This window comes from Nipponia nippon, unplaced genomic scaffold (genome assembly GCF_047370975.1).
Source record: "Nipponia nippon isolate SJK-2023a ecotype South Korea unplaced genomic scaffold, ASM4737097v1 scaffold_10, whole genome shotgun sequence".
NCBI lineage: Eukaryota > Metazoa > Chordata > Aves > Pelecaniformes > Threskiornithidae > Nipponia > Nipponia nippon.
In genome coordinates, this window is record NW_028262291.1 from 37,227,564 (window position 1) to 37,242,357 (window position 14,794).

At 40.3% G+C, this 14,794-nt stretch overlaps 1 protein-coding gene across 6 annotated transcripts in view; it reads left to right on the forward strand.

Annotated features, from left to right (window-relative positions):
- MEIS2 (Meis homeobox 2) overlaps positions 1–14,794 on the forward strand; it is a 175,366-nt gene that overhangs the window by 49,614 nt on the left and 110,958 nt on the right. For all 6 annotated transcript variants that reach the window (XM_087746629.1, XM_087746633.1, XM_087746628.1 and 3 more), the window contains one exon: positions 3,895–4,040. In XM_087746629.1, the coding sequence (XP_087602755.1) occupies positions 3,895–4,040 (146 nt within the window). The remainder of the gene's footprint in view (positions 1–3,894; positions 4,041–14,794) is intronic.

Consider the following 14,794-nt stretch of genomic DNA (forward strand, 5'->3'; position numbering starts at 1 on the left):
TGCAGTCACTTGTACTCTTTGCACAAGAATGAACGAGTGAACAGTGTGCAAAGCAGGAGAAAGTCGCCCTTCATTTTTTTGCTGCTATGTGAAAGAGAGGGTCAGTGGGCCAAAATCTAGATTTAATTTCCCCACTAGACAATTGGGATAACTATGCTTATATAATTGCAATTTCCATATGAGTTAGGACTTGACTCTACTCTTCTTACAAATTACCATTCAAATCAGGATATGAACAGTTCACATAAGCGGAATCACTTGTAATGATGGTTTAAATGATTTAAACGTAGATTCCTTCATACAGCAGTTGAAAGTATACTGTCCTGGTTTCAGCTGGGATAGAGTTAGTTTTCTTCTTAGTAGCTGGTAGAGCGCTGTGTTTTGGATTTAGGATGAGAATAATGTTGATAACGCACTGATGTTTTGGTTCTTGCTGAGCAGAGTTTACACTAGTCAAGGACTTTTCAGCTTCTTGTGCTCTGCCAGGTGCACAAGAAGCTGGGAGGGAGCATAGCTAGGACAGCTGACCCAGACCGGCCAAAGGGCTATTCCATACCATATGACGTCATGCTCAGTATATAAGCTGGGGGAAGAAGAAGGAAGGGGGGGACATTGGGCGTGATGGCGTTTGTCTTCCCAAGTAACCGTTACGCGTGATGGAGCCCTGCTTTCCTGAGGATGGCTGAACACCTGCCTGCCGACGGGAAGCAGTGAATGAATTCCTTGCTTTGCTTTGCTTGTGTGCGCGGCTTTTGCTTTACCCATTAAACTGTCTTTATCTCAACCTATGAGTTTACTCACTTTTACTCTTCCGATTCTCTCCCCCATCCCACCGCGGGGGAGTGAGCGAGCGGCTGTGTGGTGCTTAGTTGCTGGCTGGGGTTAAACCATGACATATATTCAGTCCAGTCTTCAACAGAGTGACTTTCACGTCTGTACATTTTATTTCACTTCTGATAATTTCTTTCCCTTCATTTAAAGTAACTCATGTTTATTTGGATACAGCAAACCAGGATCAGGCCGTGCATATCCAAGAAGTAAATCATTCCATCTTGGAAAAGTCAGTTATGGGCTACTTCTATGATTTCTTGCCCCTAGAAACCGTATCCACTATTATGAGCAGTTGTAGTGCTATTAAAGCTATGACAATACAGCTTAACAGGATTGGGCCTGTAGTTCACCAGGAGCATCAAATCTTGCTGTATTCATCTTCTGAGGTCATTTGGAGGTACACTATTTGGATATCCTTTCATGAGGTTATGCAACAGATTAGGGAAGCACTGACTCTTACCGTTTCACCCATTGATTGAGGTGGGAAGGCAGTGGAAGCTTTAGCTGAACTTTCATCTCCTGGGCTGCTATTAGCTTTTTAAAACCAGTATATTAACAGCCTCTCCAAAAGGTCTAAACACTGATTTAGCATGTAGGTGACTCCTGCTGAGGATGCTTACAAACAGGAGAGCATGCATAGGCAGAGAAACAGGAATTTGTCCATACAGAGGGTGAACCGGTGCTTCTGCGGTGTGAAAGGATTGTGCAGAGCGGAAGTTTTACAGCTCCACGCATTCTGTGCATACACACACAGCTTTTACATAAAGAGACAAAGATATCTTTATCTGCACGACAGATAGACAAACAGACTGACTGACTTCAAACTTGCACTTTCAGTAGGGATTTTTTCCCCCCATCTCCCGGTACTGCTTTTCAAAATTGCCTGAGGCTACAGTACAGCACCTCAGATCCCCAAGGCCCATTGCCTGGCTCCTAATAGCCACTCTCCATCTGTGTCACATGAACAGCTGATGAGATAGCTCCAGTGTCTGTATTTTGGAGAGCATATCCACCCAGGTTAAAATGCTGGGGTTGCCAAGGAGCAGTCAGAAGCCATTAGTGTTTGTGAGAATTTGCCTTGCAGCAGTTCCTTGGCACAGTGGAAAGTGTGTGTGTGTGTGCGCGCGTGTGCATGTGTGTGTGAGAGAGAGAGGGGTAGGGTGGAATATATGGGGGGGGAGAGCAACGGAAAGGAGTGCTTTCTAAATAACCAACGTCTTGCAAAAGTGAACTGTTGGTTACAGCGTTTAGGGCTTCCATAATCTCTTTGATTAGTTTGCTGTGATTCGACTCTCCTTTCTCTATCGTTAACAGAAACAAATAAAAAAAAAAAAAAAAGGAGCATGAGAAAAGAGAGCAGCGACTTCAGGGTCTTGCTCTGGTGTTTGGGCAGATGGAAAGGAGCTGCTCTGCCTTGGGGCAGGGTGGTTGTAATGAAGTGGCCTGTCAGTCTGTAAATAGTGAGGGTCATCTCTTCCATGTGATGGAGGGTATCACATTGCAGTGAAAATGGAAATGTCAATAAAATTAATCTGCCAGCTCTTTGCTGTGGCTTTTTCTGTCTCTCCGATCCAAAAGGGTTGGTTTTTCAGAGGGGAGGCAGCAGAAGAAGGGTGATCTGGCACGGGAGGGAAGATGGAGCTGAAATGCAAGTTTTGAAGCAAATGGACTGTATGTAGCAGCAACGTATTTCGTTTAGTAGCACTATAGAGCTAGACAAGGCTATAGGAATTAGCTCGTGAATCTATAGCATTCCTCAGGAAGCTATGGAGCGTCTAGCTCAGGCTACATTGAGCACAGAGTTTATTGTTTTAGGCTTTCTTGGACAAGGTTTTTACTTAGCATGGGATTTATGGCATTTACTGCTAATGAATGTCTATTCTTAAATTACAAAAACCACCGTCTCAGCACAATTCCCAGATGTCCTTCCAGGACCTCGGCTTCTTAAACACCAGCAGGGAGCATAAACTCTCCACTTCTCTGTTTTCCTCTTTCGTGTGGCTCCGGGCTAATGATGTGTAAGGAAAACACAGCAATCTATAAAGTCTCAGTGCTGTCCCAGTATTCTTCATTTATTTTGCATTTGATTATGCCACAAGTCGGATCTTGTTTCTTTCCTTTTTTTAAAGTTATTAGTTCAAATATTAATGTAGGAATATGGCATATATTGCTGCTCTTGATTGATGCCTTCCCAAAAACAGGAAGACGTGCTCGTATGAATTTTAAGAAAGTAGGGGTCCTGCAATGCCTTGCCAGAAGAGTTTTTCAGATACATAATTTAGATGCCCTCCAGGCAGGCTTTCAAGGCATTTTTGCTGGAGGGCAAGAAAAAATAACTATGACTGTTAAAAGTAAATGATTTTTGCTAATGCACAATTAATGCCAGGGAAAAAGCACAGAAGAGAAAGATGTTGATGGAAAGTTCTGATTAAGTGAGAGCTCTACCTTGATGTGCATCTTTTTTTTTTTAATGATAATAATCACTGATGCAGAGATGTAGAAGTTTTCATGTCATGCAAATGCGATATGCAGGGTCACACTAGGTGTACATGTTTGTGCGTGCGTGTGTATGTGTGTTGGGAGGTGATGGTTATGGCAAGGGGCTCATCTAAGAGTGTGTTATGTGCACTGAACGGTGACATGGTTACTGCCACCTCTGCAGAGGGCCTCGAATATATAGACTACAGAACATTTAACTTGATTACTTATAGTACGTATTCAGAATGGTTGTAGGGATGCATTTACAGTGAATGGGTTTTCTTGTGGCAGGTTTTCCCACGTTGAATCCCATAATTGACAAAGAGCTATTGCACTATGTCAAACACACAATTATAATTGAATTAATGATATATGCATGTGTGAAATGCAAAATTAGTATTTGGAGAGACATGGTTTCTAATTTTTACGTATTTGTATCAGCACTCATATATAATGAGAAACTGTATGTGCCTGATCTAGCAAGTCAAAATAAAACTGTAGTAGTGTGTTGGTAATTAATACTTTTTGGCTTCTATATTTTGTTCATTAAATGTCTCCTCTTTCCTGTTTTTCTCTTTGTTGTAGGAGATGGTTTAGACAACAGTGTAGCCTCACCTGGTACAGGGGATGACGATGACCCAGACAAGGACAAAAAGCGTCAGAAGAAAAGAGGCATTTTCCCCAAAGTAGCAACAAATATCATGAGAGCGTGGCTTTTCCAGCATCTCACAGTAAGTGGTGCCCAAAACCAAAATAGATTTCTATTCATGTGCCTAATGAGGTTTACTCATCATTATTAGAAATCAATTGTCCCCATAATTTTTGGACCATTATTAGGGGTCAGTTATTGTTGGTTTTTTTTCCCCCCCTAGATTTTTTTTCTTGGCTCTTGGAATCATGACAAATCTGAAATCCATCTATCTCTCTATGTATATATATGCACACATACATGCCTATAGAGAGAGAAAGAGAGAGAGAATACAAAGCCTTAGCATGGAACAACACCTACATATAAAGTAACCATTTTTTGCTTTGAACTATTCAAAATGTTCCTAAGAACAAAAAAGGGGGTTTCTTGCTTTAGCATATATAAAGCTCTGCCTTCTGGAATCTTTATTGCTGGCCTCTGTTTATGCAAACTTCATATGTATGTGGCGGAAGAGCGAGCCCCAGTCTGTATGGGCTGACGTACGCTGTGGATGTTAGAGAAGTCAAAGCAGGAGCTTGTAAACTTGTCATTCGTACTTTTTTGTGAGAAATATAGAAGGCTTACAGGTTCCATAATTCTTCAGTTGCATAACAGAGAGAATAAGCACCTTTATAGCTTTTCTTCAAATCCGTTATGTTAAAAGCTAGCCATATTCACATTTGGGGGAGAGAGATTAAATATGTGAAAAAGCAATGTTTTTCATGGGCTATATTTATCCTCCTGCTTGCAACTGGTTTTATGTGTTGGTGTTCTGTTGACTATTATAGCTTCACTTAGACATCAAAACACGGTTCCACACAAAACTTAGTAACACTCTTTGTAGTTTACTTCATGTGGGAAATAATGGAAACTGGTAAAATTATCAATTGATTTTCCTCTTCCTCTCACTGTAAAATTGTTTCTCACTTGATAAGGCTTAAAATGCTAACTGTTATTAACTACCTCCTCTTCTACCGAAGTTTTATAAATTTCCATGGTAGCTGATGTTGGTTACAGTGTAATGATTTCAGGACAAGGTACCAGCTTTATTTATGATAGGGACTATTGAACTGCTCTGCTAGCAGCACAGCTAAAGGGGGGAGCGATAGATCCACATTTCTAAACCATCATTTTGATGTAAGGACATTAGTAGCAAACTAAGGTGCATTGATCTGGCCTGTGGGGTCAGGATTAGCTGGAATAGCCAGTGTCTCTGCTGGAGTAGTGGTTATTCCTGCCTCCCAGCTATGGCCATTTCAAAGGTCAGGTGCCCTGTACCCACTTGGCTCAGAGGAATTAGACAGAACATGAGTCTCTGGGCTGATTACTTAACCAAAGACAAAATAATGAGTCCTAAGCAAATACTGACTAATTGAAAGGGCTGTAAATCCATTACATATTGGTCAGGGATAATCAGGAGTATTTAATCACTTTTATCTATTCAGGAGCACTGAAGCTGCAACAGCAAAGCCCTGAACCTTGCCATGTGCTTATTATTCTCATCATTATCAAAATTACTTCACAGCTGTTCTTTGCTACATCACCTCAGCTGGAGATTTACTAACCTGTAAAATGTTTTTAATTTGGAAGTCGAGTGAGTGTGAGTGGAGGGTTTTTCATTTAGCTGTAGGGTATCTTTAGAGGAGTAGTACAGGCAGACAGCAAAAAGCAGGGCCACAAATAAACCAGTTTGTTTTGTACATGTCTCCGTGTTAACTCCATTTCCTCTTATGAAATTTGTGATATCTTGTTTTTTTTCTCCCTGCCTTCCTTTCTCATGTGCTCCTTGAAAGCATTCGACACATGCTTATTAAACAGTCAACTGCCTCTTGCTTCTCTTGAGGAAAGTCCTCCTGGCTTTTTGAAATCCCTTTTTCTTGTTTCCATCCTCTCTCTCCTGACCCTCTCCATCCTGCATGAATTGAGGAAATTTGCCATCACTGGTGAGGATGGCCCCGCAAAAATCAAATTAAATGAACACAAAAAAGCCCCAAACCTTTTACCGACCAAGCTTTAATGAGTTTGCAGGTGTTGAAAGATTTACTGTGCTGTAATTCTCAGACCTGAAAACTGATAATGGAGACCCCTGACCAGTGCAATGTAAATTCAGAAAGATTCTTGCCATAAACACATGCAGGGAAGGAAGAGAACTCCTTTCTTTTAAAGATCTCGCACTTTTTCTCAAATTAGCTTGTCCATTCAAAGTGCAATGCTGGCTGAGCCAGAACAGGGGAATCTGTGATGTACAATTTTATTGTTTCAAGTAAATATCTTTACAATGGCAGTCCATGATTCAATGTACATTCCTTCATTACTACTCTAACCTTATTTCAAATTGGTTTGTTCCTCGTTTGTGCTGTATGACCTGTTCTTGTATTACAATAATCCCCTGATGTACCCTTTTTTCTTTCTCTTTTTTTTTTTTTTTTAAAGAAACTAATTGAATTATCTCATTATTTTAATTTGTTAAGCAAACGTATTTTACATCTCAGGATGTGTTCTTAAAGAAGGAGCTGCTTAGGCTTTGCCCCCTGAATGGGCCATTGGTACATTTTGACATTCATGCATTCATTAAGGAGAGGAACATAAAAGAGCTCTGGTTGTATTTTTTTTTCAAACACCCAACCAGCATGGAGCAACTTTTCCATAAGCCACAGGGGTCTCTCTACATATGTTCTCAACTGCAAGCCATTGTCACCTATTCTGAATACCTCAAAAGGACAAATAAAATACTAAAGGCCAACTGTAGCAATTGTTAGCTGTTAGTCTCAATATGACAAAAATCATTAACCTCTGGTTTCCCTGGAAGGAGAGGCAGTGGCAGTCCATCTCTTATGGCATGGATTAAACGTGAAATTCCTTTAGACTGTCAAATTCAAAGCGAGGAACTCAGTTCTGACTAATTGTGTTTGCTCATGATTTTAAATAAAATGCTATTTTTTTCCTTTATTCAATCAGTTTGCAAACTCCTAAGGTAGCTGATTTTAAAAACTGAATTGCCTAAGTGGCTTTTTTGAAGAGACAGGCACTTGAACTCTGATGTAGAAGGAATGTACCTGACAGGCTGTGTCTTTCAAAACAATTTCTAACCCCTATCACAGCTTCCATTTTACAGTAACTTTAATTATATTTGAAATAGGATACACATGCATGTTTTTATTGTTGGAAATCAAATGCAAGAAGAAGGAGCTTCTGTCATGTTCTTGTTCACTTACTGAGCTCTGTCTTACATTTGGAATTACAACAGTACCGGAAGATGAAAGATCTGAGGATGAATTGGTTGGAAATGTGTATGCTTTTTCTGGATAATATCCAGTGTTTAAGAAAGTAGAGGAAATCCTAGTCTGGTAGTATAAGCTTTTCAATAGTACATAAAGATTACGACATCAGAAAGGTAAACCTGACATTAAGGCTGTTTTTATTTGAGTTCAAAGGTGGTTAAAGAAAAGAAACAGCAAGAAATCTGACCCAAGCCGAGAGTTTATTCATAGCTCTGGAAGACTCCTTTTCCTCTATGCCAAGGAGTCCTTAGTACACTCAATTAGCCTCTCAGACATCTCTGCTTTCCTCCCTCAAGTGCTCCCCTATTTGCCCTGCAAAGAACATATTTGATCACAAAGTGAAAACAGGAAGTGCTCAAATGTATAGACACCTCTAGCTTACACCAATGTTGAGATTAGGATTTCTTACCAGCAGCTACACAGAGCCGGCCCCCCTCCTCCCATGCCCTTTTGAAGGATGGAGGACCTATAAAATGTATGTACATAATCAGAAGAGAGCAAAGTTATAAAGGAAGTAATTATACTGTTCTATGGACTTGTACCTCTGGTAGTTCATCCCTTTCTGCAGCACAGTGTATCGAGGACTACACTTTTGCTACATTCAACGTTTTTTCCCCTTCTTTTACAGAGCTGGTAGAACAGAGACGTGTTTATTCTTTGACACTTACCTGGAATGATGCCCTTTGTTAAAATTCTGTTTTGGCTGTTTCTTTTGTTACAGTCTGTAAGAACTAACTAAAAGTACCAGATATAGCAATGGTAGCCTGCAGACTAAACCTTTCTTATGACAGTGCCAGATTCCCAGCTGATGGTATTTGGGATGGCTCCCCTGAAGTCAGTGGAGTCGAGCTGGTTTTTTTGCTTTTTTTGCTAGCTGAAGTTCTGTCTCCTAACATTTGGTTGAACAGTGTCATTTTAGCCTGATTTCCACAATCTTCTGGCTGAAAATCTTGCTCTTTGCACAGTCTGTTGTAGAGTAGATTTTGGTTTCATCTGCTTCGGTGTCAGGCTAGAGTAAGTTCTGCTGGAATGTGTTAAAATGAACCGGCCACAGCTTTTGTACTTACCTGAATTAATTTTCTTAACTTGCTGTATTCAGGTGGCCAGGTTGGATAATATGAACAGTCTTACCGAAACAGATTTTTTTTTTTTTCTGTATTTATGTGGGGGTATCTGAGAATATAATGTATCCCTATCATGTTTTGATGAATGGCTTACCAAGCCTTTTATACAGGACAGCTATTTTATTTATTCATCAGATTTTATTCTAGAGATTAATGTCACGAACCAAAGCCAATCTTGGAGCAACCTTTCAAAACAGTTGAAACCATCCCACCTTCATAAATATCTCCTCCCATATCGTGATTTTAGGAATTAAACCTAAAGGAGGGTTAGGAACGTAGCTGGCTATTGCACTCCACACTGAACAGCTTACTTTCACATCAAACAGTAGAAGAACAGCTTTCCTCAGAGTCTTGATCAGGAGAAGCTTTCTTCATGTTGCTGTTTTTGCTGTACTTTAAAAAAACAAAAACAAAACCGACAGTACAACAGACCTTTGTCCGGTTAAAATGGTGACAAGAAGGCTGGGAGACTCAAGAAAATACAGGAATGTGAAGACATTCTGGTGAATTTTAGCGCTTGTGTTGGACCGCATTGTAGTGTGCTATACTCTCCCAGGGTACACTGAAAGGCAGGCAATGTCCTCTGATTCTCCTGTAAAGCGACCTGCATGTGGGTTTGCATGGCTGCCATTTCTGCTTCAGTACACCACATAGTCAGAGTTGGAGGAGCCTAAGGTACAGTTTTATTCCAGGTCTGCTTTTTAGACAGGGCTGAGTGTGCGCTGAGTTTGCAGCCAGGTAATAAGTTGCCTGCTGGTGTAGGACAGACCTCTCAGACTGTACAAACACCGCCCAGTTGGAAGCACGTCCTGCAAAATAATATTGAGCTCATTTTTCAGCTGGGTAAACTTTGTGAGGAGAGGTTAAATGATTTCACCCTAGTGTTAAAGAAAAATCAGTATCTGAACCTTAAACTCCCATGACCTGTGATCCTGTGGTCCTCAAGGTGATGGAGCTGTGCGTTTGCACCCCAAAGTTGCTCTGGTTGCTCACTGGAAGAGCTGGTGGCTGCCGTTAGCATTTGTTTTTATTGCTGGAGGTAGCACAGCCCTGCCTAATGTCACCGGCATCCCCCTCCTGTCCTTCCAGCCTGCGCTACGGCGTCACCAGCCTGGACTAAATAAAACTGGAAATCTTTCTCAAAGTGCCACTTCTGATCCCAGGCTGAAAGGTTTCATCCTCCAAGTGCTCCTAGTCCTTGGCCATGAAATCAGTCCTAAAGATTTAGTAACAGACCAAACATTCATATACCTTTTAAATGCCACAATCTTAAAAGAAAAGAGCTGAAATGGAGTGGGGGTGGGGCTTTGTTTGTTTTAAAAATGGAATCTGAGATTAGATCTGACATTTCTACATCCACCCCCTACAGAAGAGGGAACCCGGGGTCATGGGGTGTGTGGGCCTCAAAAGCTAGCTTTGTCTGGGAGTGGTTAATCTAATCATTGTTACATAGACATCTGTTATTTCTTCTGAAAAATTGATGCTTTTGTGACACAATGATCCATCTATTTAGTACAACAGCCTGAGTAATTAAATTAAAAAAAGAATATTTTTGCGGGAGCATGTATTATAAAACTGCCATACCTCTTCGTACCAGCGAAAAGGCTGGGGAGAGAGAGAGGGAGAGGGGGTGAGGGAGTGGGAGAGGGAGAGGGGAGCTTTAAGCCCCGCATTGTTTTCTGCTGGCTGGAGGAAAACATCTGTGAATTGTTTGAACTGAACCTTAGCAGGGACTGTCTGAATCTGTGTCATCTCTGTTTAATTTCAGGAAATGATGTCACAGTGCATTAAATAACAATGCTGCGTGATTTATTTTTACTTGTACATGCTGTCCTAAGCATTTCGGTTACATGGCAGTGTTTCCAATTAAGTGCAAGCTTTCGGTTTTAAAAAATATACTCGGTAATGCTTTTTTTTTTGGGCGTGGGTATGGGGAGGCTGGGTATTTTAGGGGGTCACCAAGGTTCAGGGCTGTCGGAGGGCTCCGGGCCCATTTGTCATGTGCTTATTTGTAGTTGGGACTGGATGTCAGCGCTCTCGTCACCCATGGCAACCTCCAGGACCGTGAGTTTGTTACAAAGCCTGTCTGGGGGAGAAAAAAACCTAAATATTCCGAACCGATCCGTCAAAAGACCTATTAGATAGTTATAGCCAGGCCTGCGTACTGTAGCTTCTGCCTCGATCAAACTTTCTGCACTCCCCCTTCTTCTGCAGAAGAATAGAGGACATAAGTCAATTCTGTCTGCCATCTGTCGCCTCTCTCCCCGCTCCTCAAATTAAAGAGACAGTCCGAAATTTAAATAATCGGATACAATCACAGGAAGCCCGCTTGGAAATTATTACATGTGCGTTTGGTTGGTTTTTTTTTTTTTTTTTTTTTTACTTCTTGTTTTATTTTGAAGGGGGGATCTTTATTGTACTTCTGTGGAGATCAAAATATGTTGTATGTTTCAGCTTAAAAAATAGCATTCTGAGAAATACTGTATTTGCAGTGTCACCGAGTTGTTATCTAATAAGATTCCAAGTTATATATAGGGTGAAAGTCACACACATGCATACACACACACCCCAAACAATCCCTGAATTGCGAATCCTGCAAGGGACGAGCAAATGCAACGCACCACCCTTCCCCTCTGGCTCTCCCTTCTCCTTCGTCCCCTTTCCCTCCCTGAATCCCTGGCAGGCTGAGGGTCTGTAGCAAAGTCCTTTCACGGCGCTACCAGGATGATTTAGGCTCTTGAGCCTACCTAATGGTCCTTTTCCAGGCCTGCTATAATAGTTTTTCACACTACCCTGTCTGATGTTAGCTAGTTATGCTTTGCCTTCGCCTCTCCTCTTTTCTTTTTCACCACCCTGCCTGTTTTTGCCTCCTCCTCCTCCTCATCAACAGGCAACACAATGTGTCAGGACTGCAGCGAGGTGAATTTCATTCATGTGGCATATGAGGTCAGCCACTGCCAAACCATCAGATAACATGGCTAGATGTTACTTCCCAATTTAATATTTTACCTGCCATTTTCAAACAGAGAATTACTGAGAACAGAGCGTAACGAAAAACATGTGCATGATTTTAGTTGAGGCTTGATTAAAAAGCCTTGACTGAGCAAGCTGAACATGGCCTAGCAAAAGATAGGATCAGCCACCAGTGTTTTCTGGTTGTTATTTTCAGATTACAAAGCTTTGCAGAGTCAGTATAGGAATTAAGAGAAAAGAAAAGTAAAAAGAAAAGAAAAGAAAAGAAAAGAAAAGAAAAGAAAAGAAAAGAAAAGAAAAGAAAAGAAAAGAAAAGAAAAGAAAAGAAAAGAAAAGAAAAGAAAAGAAAAGAAAAGAAAAGAGAATACCAAAGTCCAAGTAATGAATTCCTGAAAGTAATTGAAACAAGGAAGTAGTAGTGACAAGAATTCATTTATATAGAGTTGTGGCTTCGAGACTTGCAAGGTAAAAAGGGATTTAACTAAAGCATATGCAAATATAAATAGTGTTTAAACACTCCAAGAACATTGCGCTAATAAACGTTGTGCACTGCAGCCTTTGAAAGTCAAGATCACAGTCAACCAGAGGTGAGAATTCTTTTGAGTATCTTCAAGTTCCACTACCTAAAACAGTTGTCATCAGAAAACTCATGGCTCCTCCCTTTCTCTAGAGTGTGTGCGCATGAGTATACGTATATAAAAAATATATTTTTAGGGAAAAAGCAATTGCTGTTGTTTGTGCAAAGTGATACTGCCTCTCAGTTTTGCCTCAGGACATGTTTATTTAAGACCTTCCTTTCAAGATCCATGTAATTGATTTCAAAGAAGTTTTCTGTAAAATTAGAGTTATACCGTAAAAAAAAAAAAGCGTGTTTCTGCCAGCAGTTCCACAACTGCTAAGAAATGGAGATGTCAATCCTTATTGTTGCCTAATGAAGAGAGTAGTTTATGGCAGACAATATTACTTGTGGTGTTGTGGAGTTTGCCTTGAGTTAGGATACTTAGAATACCATGCATTACATATTTTAGAGTTGATTGGCAGCAATCGTTTGTAGTATCCAAAGCAATCATTGGCATCTTTAAAGATTTATTATTGTCTTTAAGCATAATGGCAATACAGTTTTCATGCTTTTACATTTGCTATTTTTATTTTTAACTGCTAGCCCCAAATCTGCCAGAACTAATTTCAGTTGTTTTGTCTAATACTGGATGATAGGTTGTCAACTCACTGTATAATGCCCTAAAGATTTTTTTAAATCTTGGTTTTACCTTTTTATGATGGCAGTTCAAAACATGTATTTTATTTGTAGCAGTTGACTGCTTATGTCCATAAAATGTTTAACATCTCATGACATACTCTTGCAGTCTCAGCACAATGAATCAGAGTAGCCAAGTAAACAGCAGTAAATATTTTAGTTTAGTGTTTAAAAAAATCTGCATATATTAATCTGTTTAATGCTACAGAAATTTCGCTGTCATCTGGATCGAGCTTTTATTTGGTCTGAGGTACATTTCAAAGTGGCAGCTTGGTATTTAAAGTGGATATACTGTGGAAATACTATCTGACTAAACTGCATAGCAATGGGAAAGCTCCTGTTCACTTTCTTAATGTATACTAGGTATATAAAAGGAGTAGGTTTTTGTAAGATCATGGCCTAGTCTAGACTACTTTGAAGCTTGTTATGCCAATTAAAAAAAACCCAAAGACGATGTAAGCTGCATTGTTAGTTGATATTCTGTGAACGTACGTGGATCTTTTATTAAAGAGGTTCTCTTTCCTCCCAGGTAAGGTAAAAAATGCAGGTTTAATTTCTCTGTGTTCAAATATTTGCAAATAATTCACAGATTAGTGCCTAACAGTGTGTAGCTCTCAGTCCTGCTTCCATTAATTCCAGTGGAACTCTGATCCCTTTGAAAAAGCTGGGAAAGATGAAGCCATGCAATCACAACAGGAGACAGACAGACAAACAAACACAATTTTGTGTCTTAATAAGCATTAAACACTATAGCCACTTTATCCACAAATTATACTTAACAAGTCTTTCAAGAATCCCCTATTTTATGATAGAAAGACATATTTCTTGAGTGCTCAGCTCTTTGTCACATTCTCTTGTGGCTGAACCTTCAGTACTTTCTCCAGGATGCTTTAGCACAAGTGACCTCTGGGAGATGTGAGGAGATTTCAGTTCTGTTTCTAGCTGTGACCATGGCAAGACACCGTGCCTCAGTTTCCCTGTTTAAACAGTATGGCATAATGATGGTGGCTGATTTTCAGAGTGCTTTTGATATTTACAGATGAAAAACTCTGCGTGAGACCTGTGTCTTATACTTAGCATCAGCTGAATTAGAGAGGCCTGCACTTCTGTTGTGGTTTTATCCTGCTGCTGAACTAGCATGACAGTCATGCAATGCTTGTACAAATACTTGAACTTCTGTAGACTTTGAAAGTTCCCTTTATGAGGGAGCATTTAATATAAAATTAAGAGTGTTATGTTCTTTCTGGTCCTCACTGAAGACGAGAGCATTTGATTGCTGCAAGCTACTTTAGCTCAAGTGGCTTGGGCTTGGGTTATTTTTGCTTGTCAGATCCTTTCCTTGCTGGTGACCTGACGTGGTGATTATTGCATGCAAATGGTATCAAATATCTTTCCCAGAAAACAGCAAGAGAAAGAACCCTGGGCATCAACTTCTGGCCCAGGGGCAATAAAGGGAGTGCAATAGTATTAACAAATGCATCTTTGTATTTCAAGAAGTCACTAGTGGCTGTTCACCTCCTCAACAGCCCAGGGAGTTTCCTGATGTGAAATAGGACTTTGGCAGCTTTCCAGCCAGTCCTGATCCTTCTGCTGCCTCTTTTGATTCATCCAGGTGCTCCCCACTTGTGCTTCCCACTTGTGCTTGAATGAAGAAATGGGAAGCAGGAGGGTGACCTAGAGTGAAGAGTAAGGGACAGAAAGGCTACTGCGAAGTCCCTGATTCATGTTGGGAAGCGCCCTGCCTACTGAGAAGCACACGCAGACAGCTGACAGCTGTTTTGATAGTCCACAAATGGACTATTCAGGGATAAAGAATGTGAATAGTGAGAAAGGTCATGATACGTGTGATAACAACAAGAATAAGGAGCATTATGTGGTCAGAAAAGTGACATGTGTATTTGAGGGAGTCAGCAAAGGAATGGTGCACAGGGATGCATAGGTGCATAGGAATGGTGGCACTTCTAAATTGCAAGGAAAGTTGGTTAATTTGAGGGATCACTTCAAAATACAAATGTTTAAAGGGTGCTTTAATTTCAACTATAAAGGGATATTCTGATGATCTCTTTCAGATATAAGGTAGGAAATGAAATGGAAATGTGAAAATAGGTTTATTATTGTAAGCAACAAAACGGGGGAAAATAATTTAATTTACTTCTCCCTTCTA